Source organism: Gobius niger, assembly GCF_951799975.1.
Source record: "Gobius niger genome assembly, chromosome: 10".
Taxonomy (NCBI): Eukaryota; Metazoa; Chordata; class Actinopteri; order Gobiiformes; family Gobiidae; genus Gobius; species Gobius niger.
Window position 1 is genome coordinate 14,177,274 of NC_136861.1, and position 13,581 is coordinate 14,190,854.

Genomic DNA, 13,581 nt, shown 5'->3' on the forward strand with positions numbered 1-13,581 from the left:
GACATGCTTCACTTAGCTCTGAACTGCACTGAAATTTGCTTGTTAAAGGAACAGGCCAATGTTTTTCCATATTGAGATATGAGATACCTGAGCTTAGACGAGTTCATACGTACCTGTCTGGTCTTGTGTGTGCCCGTGGAAGAGTGTGGTAGCTTCCAACTTCACCCCGTTTGGGGCCATAGGAATACATTGGGACAGGCCAAATGCTAACAAGTGCTGTGTGATTTAACTAACTAAAGACTGCAATACTGTGGGTCGCTATAAGGTACCAGTCCTGTGTTATTTTTGGCAGCTCTCTTTAGTTTTAGTCTTAGCCATTTGGACAAAAATGCTATTTAGTTTTAGTCAGTTTCATAATAAAAACACTTCTTAACAAATTGAGTGCCAAACAACGGAAAACATGCAGGTTTTTTTTCTTTACCTTATGTGTGATTTTGGTAGCTCTGTGATGAACAAAACTTAAATAAATGACGATCAAAAACTTCTGAAAAGTCACGATCTGGATATTTCATACATTATTGTGTTTTTTTAGTCCAAGGGAGGGAGCGTGGTGTTGCGTAGCGAACAGCTGTAAAGCTGACACTTCTCTCTTTCTCTCTGGAGCGAGTTTGCGAAAGCAGAGCGACTTCCCATGGACAAAATTGATCCAAGGACGGCTGAGAAACATCCTGATAAAGTCTTAAATCCGAGAAACAGGCTATTTAAATGCACATGCGATGAAAAAGTGATTGATCTGTGGCAACACGTGGTGTTTCAAAACGTGTCAATTTTGATCCAAACTAGCCTCCGCTTAGCTTTGGATTTCTACAAATATCATGAAAAATGGTCTGAATTGTTGGCACTCAACAGCTAAATCTCAAAAACAGCGCGGCGCTCAATGTGTTTAGTATTAGTAGGCTGATTAGGTTAATAAGTAATGAAAAAAAGTACTGGAAATTGACGTTGACAGGCTTTTGACAGACAGATTACACCACAATAGGCAGAAGTGCTCTCATTGCGAACATGGCTTTTCCCAAAAGTGTCCGCTCTCTTCATCCTTTAACCATGGCTTCAAGATTTTTTATTTACAGCACCGTCTGCGCACTACACTACTGTATTAAAGTGTGGAAAAAACTGTCCTGAGAAAAGATGAAGTCCCTGTACCATTGCAGTCAGTCGCACTCAGACCATGGACCTATAGGCGCAGACTCTAGCACGGGGAGAGAGAGAGAGGGGCTCAGCCTAATGTATGTGAGGCCATGTGTCATGTTTAGTCACCTAGCATCATTAAAAAAAGGTGCATCAACAAAAACAACAGTCCCCAGCCTGGTTAAATGGAGCCACCTCTAAGCCTTTAGAAAAATGCTAGCTGATTTCTCTGTGATGATCTCGAGCTGGAGCCCTATATGTTGTTTCATGCAGTGATCCGTAAATGTAGACTTTACACACGTTTTAATTGATGGGAGAATAATAACTCTCCATTGTCTATCTAATCTATATCCTCCCCGTTGCGCTGAGGGCGTGGGCCAGTCCCAGCGACCCTTGTGTCAGCCTGGATTCCTTTTTGTTTTGGGGAAAATTCCTCTTCGCTCCTGCTATAACAGTCGCATTATTTCAGCCAAGTCCTGCTCTGTGCCAAAAAGCGAGTCTGCGAGACACAAGGCTCCTCTGTGTGCTCATCTGGACAGAGTGGAAAACAAACTGCTCAAGGTGGATGCCTTTTGACGGATCTCCAAGTGTAAACAATTCAATTGGATCTTGTGGGCAACGAATGAAATTAGAGGCAAGAATTTGCTTAAGCTGCTGTCTTGTTAAGTGTTTATTGTTATGTTGTGGTCAGGGCAGTACAGGGGCAATATATCTGCACTTCTCCCTCATTTGGATCATTCTGAAACTTTGAATTGAATTTCACCTTTGAATCTTTTTAAACATACAAAGTTTACACTAAGCCACACTCTTGTTCCAAGCACTTCCCAGTCGCATGGAAATAGTTTGAATCTGTGCATATTTGCAGAGATTAGCAGCAATACGTGAGGTGTGCAGCCCAATGTGATGCAAGTTGACGTGAGGCACTGAGAAGGGTCCTGGCTCAGCTCCACGGTCTCATGACTCAAGATCAGGAGGTATTTTCTGAGATTTAGAGGCAGGTAAATTTATCTGACTCACTGCATCAGCTACCACCACCAGGACCCATGCAGGGTTATTAAAATGCATACTTTACTCCACAGTCATCTGTCAAACAGGCAGCCAGGAGCAGATTTAGAAACTAGAAAAAAGGGACCCCTTACTTCTTGCTAAATAGGTTTCCCCGCCTCATAAAGCATAAGTGATATTCCTTTACTTATTAAATGTTGCATGTTTTTTTTTCTCGCAGCTTAGCGCCTATAAGAGGTGACAGGAGACTATTTTAACAAGTCTGTCCGGGAATACATTTTTACACTACTACTAACAATACGTTTTAGCATAGCGTGACTGAATATAGAACCGTATGGATACAGACATCGCGTCATAGAAGGGGGCGTGGCCTCGCCGAGGGGGAAAACAGGTTATTTTGGGTAATACACTTTTTCACTAATTTATCACATACAAATAAAGTCAAGTCTAAATTGGGTCCAAATGGATGTTTATTCACAGCAGATTGTTCAGTTGAAGTGAAAAAACGGCAGCCGTAGCTCGCGCTAGCTAGCTTTAGCACAATACTAATATGAAGCAGTTAGCATTCTCTCTATTCATGTGAACCACTTTGCCCCTCTCCATGTCTTTGCATCTTTATTTAGTGGAAAACTATATTCATAATTGTGTTAAATTAGAGAAAGTTTAGATTTTTCTCAATTGTTTTCCCCCTTAACTATTTTCAAACATGACCTTATATATCTGATCTATACTGCAACCTTTGATCATTTTGTGCAATAACTTTATGTTGTAGCTTTAAAGTGTTCCTAATAAGCCCAGGCTGTGTCAGTATGCACTCAAGCTTTGTCACTATACATCTTGAAAAGTTGTGAGCATTGGCTGGTCAAGCCACAATGCATTACAAGAGTTTGAAACGAACAACAGGTCTTTGAACTGGACACAGCGCTGAGTGAAAACAGTCAAACATGCTATTTTACAGGCCTGTTGTATTGAGATTATAAATCCATCACTGTTAAATTATGTGTTACAGTGAAAAGTATTTAAAGTTTGTTGCTTATGAGCTGCGTACCTTTGAACTCAAGCTGTTAAATGATCGGTCGCCTCCTCCTTAGGCAATTGTAATTATCCAGTCTGTTTCCTTCATTAACATGAAATCCACATTAAATAAAAGTTATTTGACAAATATTTATCCATACATACTGAACCAGAGTTTAGCTAAATCGCTTGATCTGATGAGAAAGTGGTGAGCTGTGTGTCCGTACACTCTGCTAGTGTGGCAGGGTGGACATTCGGACACAGTTCCATGCTGAATTCTGCAGATCGGATCCATGGAGATTTTTTTGGGCCTCTGGAACAATCCCTCTGACATAGCTTTTGGAACAAAATGCCCACATTTCCTGTTACTGCATGGGTAGGCAAAGCCTGGCGCGGATGCCTCTGTTGGCACTCGGAGCGATCGTGATTGGCACTAAGAGCTGATAATGACGAAGAGCGTGTCACTTGATAGAATTATTTATTATAAGCGGACTCTCACAGTGGCCTAAGGCTTTAACTGGGCTGCTTTTTATTATACTGTAGTTGAGACATGACATGAATAAAGATACATATTCCCATAAATATCTATCAAATTAATGACTGAGGCATTTAAATCAAGAACTTTAAGTCATTTGTAATGTGTGATAGGCCTACTTGCCGGGAGTAAAGAGTAATCAGTGTTTACAATTAGTCAAATCAATTATATGCAAAAGTACAATACATGCATTCTTCATTCCTCAGGAGTCATTGTTGTTGTTGTTTCCTCTCTTCACCTGCAGTGGCTGGTTGAATGAACACACATGAAGTTGTGATAACCATCTGACGACTCATATTTGCCCAAAGCAAAGAGCAGTCAATGAAACAAAATGGCCGCCTTTGCTCAGTCATCGCTGGTGATTTGGCCCATGTTTCCGTGGCAACACAAAGTTGGTTTCTCAGCACGGATCAAAGCGACGAAACAACAGTCTGACGAACCGACAGAAGCAGGCTGTTTTTGGCTCTCACTGTCACTGTCAGCTTCAGACGCCTCGAATGGCCTGTTATCTCTCCGCTAAGACTTCACGAAGATGAAACAATTTAAGAGTTACAGCCTGCACTGAGTACTATGGTTTCTACATAAACAAATGTGTCCTTGCTTTACCTCATAACTTACTCTCTGCCACTGAAGCAACCAATATGTGACCAGCATTTCTAACATTACTTTAAAACATGTCTACTTAAAGCAATACTAAGTAACTTGTTTACCTTAATAAATCCTTTCCGTAGTCCCTCTGGGGGTGATACAAGTGTTAATGGGATGACTGGAGGGTCTTTCATCTCCCCCTGGTGTCCCTGGCCAGAAAACCACAATTGCAACTTGACTGCCACCGGACCGCAGCAACCAATGCACACTAATGGAATCACGAAGAAGAAGCTAACAGGCTAGCGGGCAAAGCTAACTGCGGGCTAGCACCACTTTAAACAGTATCTACAGCCAAGTTTGAGTGGGAAAAATGATTTCCATTGTGTTATTGGATGTACAATATCCCTCTCTCCCTTCGTCTTTTCTGTCAGCATAGTATTTACTCTCACGGACAATTAATAAGTTAAAAAATCACAACATGCTACAACACCTGCAGTTGCGCTTATGGCCTCTAGGGGCATGAGTTACTTCTTTATTTTTGGGGGACTGCGCATATTAATGAGCACACGTGAGACGCCACACTGCATTGTAGCCATGGGGAAATTTCCAAACAAAAAACCTGCGACTTTCTTGCTGTGGGGCACCAGCGCTATAATACTGAGCGCAGTCACTGCTCTTTACACTCATACCTGGCAGCCTGACTTCTCACGCACCCCCAGACTTCCTGCCTTTGTGGTTGTCTCAAGTGCTTATGCTTGAGTTGGAGGTGATATTTGTCAGTGAAAGTTGACCTCTTTACCCCCACCTGAACCGAGCACTTTTTCTCCAGTTTGGCTTTACCCAGACCTAAAATTCTTCTTGAAAAAAGCGTCAAAACAGCAGCGAAAACAAGAGTGAAAAATGCGACACAGAAGCAAACAGAAGAAGCAACAGAAATGTGCCGGTAAAGCAACAATAACAATGTGACAAAAACACGACACAAACGTGACAGATGAGCGTCAAAACAGCGACAAAAACAAGGATGAAAATACAAAAAAAAGCACACAAAATTTTTTTGTTAAAGCAAAAAGCAGAGCCACAAATAAGCGACAAAAGAGCAACAAAAACATGCGAGAGAAGCAACAATAACGCAATAAAAAAGCAACTAAAACATGACAAAAAAGTGTCCAAAAAATAAGGAAAAAATATGATGAAGAAAGCAACAAAAGCATAACTTAAACACAGTGACAATGCAGCAAAGCAGTAGGTCTTAGCTTTCAAATGAGGCGTATACCCTGGCCTAGAGGCTGTAAGCTCAAGTCGAGAAGCTTTTAGATTTGGGTAAAACTGAACTAGAGAAAATGTGTTGGTTCAGGGGTTTGATAAGAGGTTAAGTCTCCATGAATTCATAAGAAGCTCAATAGTCCACCTTTCCGGACTACACAACTAATCAAATCAAAATTTCACCAGCCACAATTGAATCCTGACCACCGTCACTACTGAGAATGTGTGGTTCTAATATTGTGCTGTCAAACCCAGCCTTTGTGTCCCTGTGTTCTCATCTATCAGATAAGCCGTTCTGTTTATTTGCCCAGGCGTGAGTGACCTTTATGGACGACTCACCGTTTCGAGTCCTCAAGCAAAAGCTGCGCTTCAAACAAGCCACTGCTTATCAGTAACCTATTACTCCTGCTCCGGCTGCTTCTGCAAACACCGTCTCTGGCCTCACCACAGATATGTACACAGTAACCAATATGGCAGCCGCCGCAAACACAGTCATCTCAAACATCTACTGAAGAACGCGCAGGCCCCACAGTGCTCTTGAAAAAAATTCCAAATCTACTTTTTTTTTTAGCTTTTGATCATGTTATAATGTTTTATTCTCGTCAAAAATATACTAGTGATGTATTATTTTATTCCCACGTTTAAAGGGACTATAGAGAGGTTAAAAATGTAAAAATTAAGTATTTTCCTCCCCCTACATGTTCCAACAATGTCCTAAGGCAGTGGTTAGCAGTTAGTTTTAAGTATGTTTTTCAGGTTTGATTTTGAGAGTATTTTTGCTTAATTTTGAACACAACACACTGTTAAATACTGTATAATATTAATTTAGTTGGTCACTTTGTAATAATATAGGCAAAATCCTCAAGGTAGGGGGTACTCAGAGTATAAATCCACGACTCAAGGGGTACGCGAGGCAAAAAAGGTTGGAAACCACTGTTCTAAGGTGTAGAATGAGCCCAGACCTATTCACCTCAACTGCCTCTAAAATCCTGCACTGTATAGAAGCTGCAGTTACATGTATGGCCTGAGGTGGCAGTAGTGAGCATAAAGTGGCTAAGTTGCATCTAGCCCCTTTAAGTTATCCTGCATATTTAGTCTGTATTCCTTTACTGCTCTCAAAATGGCAGCCCCACACTCCAAAATACGTCTCATCCGATCCATGAAGTTCTCTGAGTTTCATGATAATTTATAATAGTTTTAAAACTTGTTCTGATCGTGTCTACAGTGGAACAGCATTTGGCCAATTTCCATTTGTATTTCTTCAATTTGAACCACTCCCCTCCCATCACCGTGGCTTAGCTGGTTGAGCGGGTTGTCATGTAGTCAGGAGGTTGGCGGTTCAGATCCTGGCGCCTGTTAGCACAAACTGTCGATGCTCTGTGTGACCCAGCTGGCAGGCACTAGTGAGAGAGCAGGCTCTGCTTCAGCGACCCATGTGTGAAAACAGATTGGCCTGAACGTAGGCCAGCACTTGACTGTTGTAGGAAATCTTTGGTCGTTTGACATCGTCATGTGAAAAGAAAACCTGTGACACTGTAACAGTCTGGGAGTAAGTCCCGTGATTTACCAAGTGAGCTAAATGAACACATTAAGTCAGTGGCCTTGTTGTACGTCTCCCAGTGGATTACGGGGCCAGACTCAATCCATCCCTGCCTGCTTTTGGTGGTGGTTGGAGGGGCCTGACAGCGTAGACCTCACTCCTGTCAGTCTTGCCCAGGGCAGCTGTGGCTACAATAATAGCGTACAATCACTAAATGCGGTGTGACTTAACAATAGTGTAGCACTTTGAGAAGTTTGTAAAGTGCAATACAGGTGTGTACCATTATTATTAAAAAAAAACATGTCTCGGAAGCTGACTAGTTATTTTTCTTTTGTTTTCTTCTTTTTTTAAATATATGTGCACCTCTTATCTTTTGTCAATTCTGTGAGTTGTGCAAACGAACTGTGAAGTTCCTCAGACTGTTCAATTAAACTTCTTTATTTATAAAACCTCTGTGGTATTTGTGAAAACACATTATTTCTCGCATCATGGTCGATACAAAAGCTACTTTCTCCGGCGCTGGGCATGTTCTTGTGTGTTGCGTGGCCTTAAGCAGGTATAATGAGCCTAATGTAATTGTGTAGCTCCTTCATAAACAGCTGCTGTTATGAGTGTCATCTCAGGGACATTTGATTATGGAGATCTTATTTAGGCCTATACCTGCACAGAGGGGACGTGTAGGACGGGATTCTTGGCTGCAGCACAAGACTGAAACTAGATTAGGTCACTTACGGGGCTGGTGTTTTTCCTTTCTTTCACAGATCAGGAGCATAGGGTCAGGTTATCTGCTTTATTGTTGTATCAGGCTGGTATTGACAAATTATTCAGTGTATTATTCAGTGTGAGGTTTAATTAGCACATTCTGCATAAGGCTGCAGATAAAAAGTGGTAGCTCAATCTGCCACTAGCTATTGATACCAATGTAAGTGATTCATTTTAAACTAAATATATCTTTGTTGAATACAGCATATGTCCAAAGTACTTAACATTGCATTCCTCACTCCTCATTCAGTGATGATAAGCAAACCACCAAGAATCAAATGATCACATTAACACATTTGTACAGGCAACTTCTCCTTTCACTTCCTCCTTTGCAGCTGAGGTCAAATCTTGAGTCAGTTTCTAAAATAAAAGTCAGTTTTAGGAAGGCGTTTAGGCCACTTAAAGATGCATTATGCAACTTTTTATGCAAGAAAAAGGTTGATGTTTGTGCATAATTGAACTTGTAGTGACCCAGTGGCTGTATGAGTGGTCTGCATGGTGCCTTTACTTTCCATCACAGTGGTCTCTAGGACACTCCAGAATCAATTGTTTTGTAGGTTTCCTGATGAGAGGGTCCGTCAGCAGTGAAAACCTTCCAAACAATTCATCCTGGAGCATCTTAGAGACCGCTGTGATGGAAAGTAAAGGCACCATGCTAACCACTCATACAGCCACTGGGTCACTACAGAGTCAAATATGCACAAATATAAACATATTTTTTCTACATAAAACGTTGCATAATGCACATTTAAGTTGAAAACCTTATGCTGCATGCTTTTGCCATTGGTATTGTTCTTAAGACTATATAAAACCCGTCTTAACTTATCTTACACTCATGTTTTCATGAAATCCCTCTACAACAATGGCTTACATTTGCATTACGTTTTAAATGCATTTCCAAGTGTTTTGTTATGCATGTAGCCATTCCCTCGTCTCGCTCAAGGACATAATGACAAAATTAATTGGCCACAGCAGGATGCAAACTGTCAACCTTCTGCGTATAGTACGACCACTCAAATGATTGTCTCTGTAAGTATTGAAATGTTCACAAACTGCCCTTGTTTCTCTCCTCAGGTGGTGTAGGCACTGCAGCCACACAGCTCTGTAAAACAGTGAACGACGTGACTGTGTTCGGGACAGCGTCGGCCGCCAAACATGAAGCCCTGACTGAGTCCGGAGTCACACACCCCATCGACTACCGCTCCAAGGACTATGTGGAGGAGGTCCGCAAGATCAGCCCAAAAGGTAACGCGAACGGCGGATTTTCTATGAAGGGCAGGTGTGATATAGCATCATAAATGGCATTGGCGTTATAGTTTGTCTTTAAATACCCGACGTGGCAAGTTTAAGAATCACCCAAAGTGTTTTCAGTCAAAGGATTTCATCTTAAAATATTCCCACTTCATCAGAATCTCCTCTTGAACTGCAGTTTTCTTCTCTCCCCTGGAAACAATTCTTTGCGAGTTTTCTGGCGTGGACCACAGTCTGTCAGCATGTAGTCGAGCCATTTCCCAAAGACAGCAAACTCATTCCACTCAGTAGCCCTTCATCGCTATTAATAATGTGTCTCCCCGGCGTCTATAGATAAGGCTTTTTTTTTTGGGCTAAATTACCCATTCGTTTCCTGTTTTTTTCCTCAATTGCCTACTGCTGTGCTCCTCGCCAGCCTAGAGAGAGAAGGCCTATTATGCCAGAGGGTCATGGTGTTCTCAATGAGGCACACAGACAGATAGCAAGTTAGAAGGATTCGACACGCCGCTTCGAATGTATCTAATTAGAAGTGAGGATCAATGGCTTTCTACCTTGTGCCTTTCCGTGCTTGGCTTTTGGTCAATCCATGTGTGCCGTGGTCAAAGCGGAGTCCTGCTGAGGGATCCGTAAGATCAATGGGCGCAGAGCTTAACAAGGAGAAGTGAAGAGGGGTGTCCAATTTAAAGTCTGGCACAAAAGTATCTCATTAGGGGCTACACATTGATACATACTCGGCCTGGCCACTGAAAAAAAGTTGCCACTTGGACCCGGGGTTAGTCAGGTCCCGGTTCAAAACATTCAGTTGTAAGTTGTGGCAGTGGAAGTTGCTAGCTTTATGGCTCATTCTAAAAATTGGTAGAATCAGCTAATACTATTTCCGCTATTGGACTGTTTCCGCTACTACTGGACTCATAGAAATCTTAGAAATGTCTTTAGCTATGCCTCTCTGAGCTTGTTCCTAAAACATGTGCACATTTTGTTCTCTCTCCTCTTAAATTGAGTGTTTTATCCCTGTACAAATGAATGGTAAAGCCAGGCACAATACTAAAGTATGGGGAGGTGTGTTTTGTCCTTTTCGTTGCATTTATATAATTTCTGTGGTTTCTTTATCGTTAACATATTACAAGATGATGTTTAGTGGCCATTGGATGTGTATCAGACTCCACAAAAAGCAGAAACTTAACTGAATTCGAGTTAGCATTTAGCTCAGAGGACACTTTTAGAAGCTAATTAGTATTTAAAGTTAAATCTCAAAAGGTCTGTACATTCATTAATGATTTCTAACAAGGCTTTGACCTCATCTAAACGTGGTCAATGGGTTGACAACACCTGAAAACATCTGGATCGTTCATAATTTGCAACGTTTGATGGCTAATGCTAACGGCTATAGGAAAATTAAAACCAATGTATAGCAGCTGATCTCCGTGGTAACGCAGAACAGTCAGTGCCATATTGGGGGATAACAGACAGCTTCCCATGGACTTGAAGTTGGCAGAAACTGACCAATATCTATCTCTAACAGTTTGAAATGACATAGTTAAACCAAACTGCCTTTTCCATCTTTCAGTCGCCAGAAGACATTTTATATTGCATCATGTTAGACCTGTAAGAAAATCATTCATTAGCATGGTACTTTGTGATACACGCTTTAAGATGTTGCTGTATTTTGTGCAGTACCCCGTGGTTGTAGTAATTGCCTCTCTGTGACAGTACAACAGTGAGAAAGATGAGCCTTTAGTTGCTTTGTGATTTCAATTCAGGTACAGTTTGCCATTATTTGCATTTGAAAACAATTATCTGATATGGCGGCACCTGGTGTTTTTGTTACGTGACTCACAAAAAGCGATTGCATTAATCCTCCCTGGACAATTCTCCCTTGACAAGAAAACATGTTGAAGATGGCACTGGTTAGCGGCTTCCTTTTCCGAGCTTGTTGCACTTTGTTAATATTCTGGAGCATATAGTTTCTTCAGCCATGTGTTCTGACTATTTTAGGGGAGTTTGTTTGGCGACAACTCTCAACGCAAACTAGTGCTTCCACGATTGTAAGACAAAGAGATTGCCTATTGACATGATAACTATTGCTTTAAATCAGAAATTGTGTCCTAAAGTGTTCCAGATCCTTAGTGTGACCTGAAGAATTATTTTTTGTGAACAGCGTGTCTTCTTCTGACCGTACATCTTTCCATTTAAGGTTTGGATAAACATTGGGAAAGCTATTTTATTTCTCTGGACTTATCAGTGACAAGAGCAAAACATAAAACAAGTGGGGACTTTCTACAGGTGTCCTCCCATGAAATGATTGAAACAAAACACAACTTCAGCATGGTTGTTCCTCTAGAAAGTTAATTTCGCAGAATATTGGCCATGTTTGCCCTTTTTTCACAGTGCATTGGTATGTAGTGGGTGTGAAGCTGGTGGGACTTGGCTGCTCTTCTCTTTTCAGTTCAAAACACTGATAATGAAAATATATCAATGACATATGGAATGAAAATAATAATAATGGTGCTTTTTTTTGTTTTCTTCCCAGGGTGTGATATCGTCCTCGATCCTTTGGGGGGATCAGACACCCACAAGGGCTACAACCTGCTCAAGCCAATGGGCAAACTCATCACTTATGGTAAGTCCACATAAGTGTTTATGGGGGACACGCCAATAGGTTTAGCTAGCTGCTGATTAAAGCTGTGGTCATCAGATTTTTTCTTGTAGAGTAAACTTCATTTGGCACGCCATTGCGATTGACTGCGGAATTGCGGGAAGCGAATGCAGAAATTGCATAAACTGTTCAAATTGCATAATTTGCTTAATTTGCATAATCTAATTTGCATAAACTGGTAAAATGCATAAAATGTCATGTTGCATAAACTGTAGAAACTGCATAAAATGGTAAAATGCATGAATGGGTTAATTTGCATAAATTATGTAAATTGCATAAACTCTTTAAAATTCATAAATCCTAAATGGCATAAACTCTTAAGTTGCATAAACGGTTTAAAATGCATAAAGTGGTTACTTTGCATAAATTATTAATATTGCATAAACTTTTATATTCCATAAACTGGTCAAACTGTTGAAAGTGCTTGATTGGCAGAAGCTGCACAAATGGCTGAAAGGCCTGGAGTCTCCCCATTGGCTGGATTCACCCCATACACACCAATGCAAAAATTTCAAACTCTCGTATAAAAAAACTGGAAAACTGCAGAAGGCCAATTTTTTTCTCAAAACCCACAAGTTGCAGAAGCTGAACATGCACAAAGTGCAGAAATTGCATAAAATGCAGAAAAAAGTGCAGAAAAGCATGGATTTGCGGCAGCCCCATTATAAGTCAATGGGAAAAATCTCCGACATTTTGGCCGATGGCGGAAAAACCGTAAGTTGCAGAAGTCCCAAAAGTAATAGCACCCTTCTCCTCAACATGCGGAACGTTTTGATGCATAACTTGCATAAATTGCACAAAGCATGAAGGTGCTGAAAGCTCTAGAAAATCGGGAAAAAGATGGAAGAGGAATAATAATAAAGAACATGAAAACCAATAATTGACTGCGGAAGAATTCCGCAGTCAATCAATAATGGTTTGCATTTACCGTATTTATGAACTATAAGTCGTTCCGGAGTATAAGACACACCGGCCAAAATATGCCTAATGAAGAAAAAACAACAGGCTGAATAGGCATACGGTATGCTAGCACAACACATTAATGGTTAGCTAAATTAAGCATAAACAACGAGCTAGGTGCAGAGGCGTAACTGCACTGTTGACAAACCTCTTCCAACAGCATGTTTTTCAAGCTCTCATTTGCGAACTCGTTCCTCTAGCTGTGGCCATCTAGCTTTTAGCCCGTGATTAGCTTTGTTTTGTTTTCTTCATTGTGGGTAAGAGTAACCTACACTTTCTTTCTGCTGGGCGATTAGCCAACAGTGCCCTCTAGCGGTATGTGAAAAAGTGCAGGATGTAAGATCGACGATGTTCTCAAAGCACAACAATGTAGTCACTATTCAGTCACTCTCCTCACCTGATAGTAGTAAGCTTCAAGTCACTGCTACCATGGAAATACACCATGTTTGTGGGTACTAGCAAACGTTGTCCATAGACTAACATTAGCTAAAACAGTAAAAGGCGGGGTCAAGTCACTTCTGGTAAATAAATCCTCCACACAAAAGAGTTCCAGTCAGATCAAGAGTTTGAACTGACGACCTTTGGATCAGAAGACAAATGCTCAAACCTCTGAGCCTCTGGCGCCCGTATTATATAGTCTATCCTCTTTCCATCCCATTGCCATTCTATATCTGGGCTGTAAAATGATTTACTACACCTATTACTTGTAAGAAGCAGGGCTACCACTATCCACAATGTGCAGAAATCAATGAGAGTGCAGAGAAATCGACTTCAAAACTTGGATTCCGTAAAAGAAGGCATAAACGGTTTCCTCTAAATGTCCATAATCTGTTAAAAACGCGTGATCGCTGAAACAAACCTAAAGACATCTCAGTAATG

General features: G+C 41.0%; 1 protein-coding gene across 1 annotated transcript in view; it reads left to right on the forward strand.

Annotated features, from left to right (window-relative positions):
* Window positions 1-13,581, forward strand: part of vat1 (vesicle amine transport 1) — a 64,596-nt gene that overhangs the window by 33,602 nt on the left and 17,413 nt on the right. Inside the window, exons 3-4 of the mRNA XM_079564500.1 lie at window positions 8,910-9,080; window positions 11,617-11,706. Coding sequence (XP_079420626.1) covers window positions 8,910-9,080; window positions 11,617-11,706 — 261 coding nt within the window. The remainder of the gene's footprint in view (window positions 1-8,909; window positions 9,081-11,616; window positions 11,707-13,581) is intronic.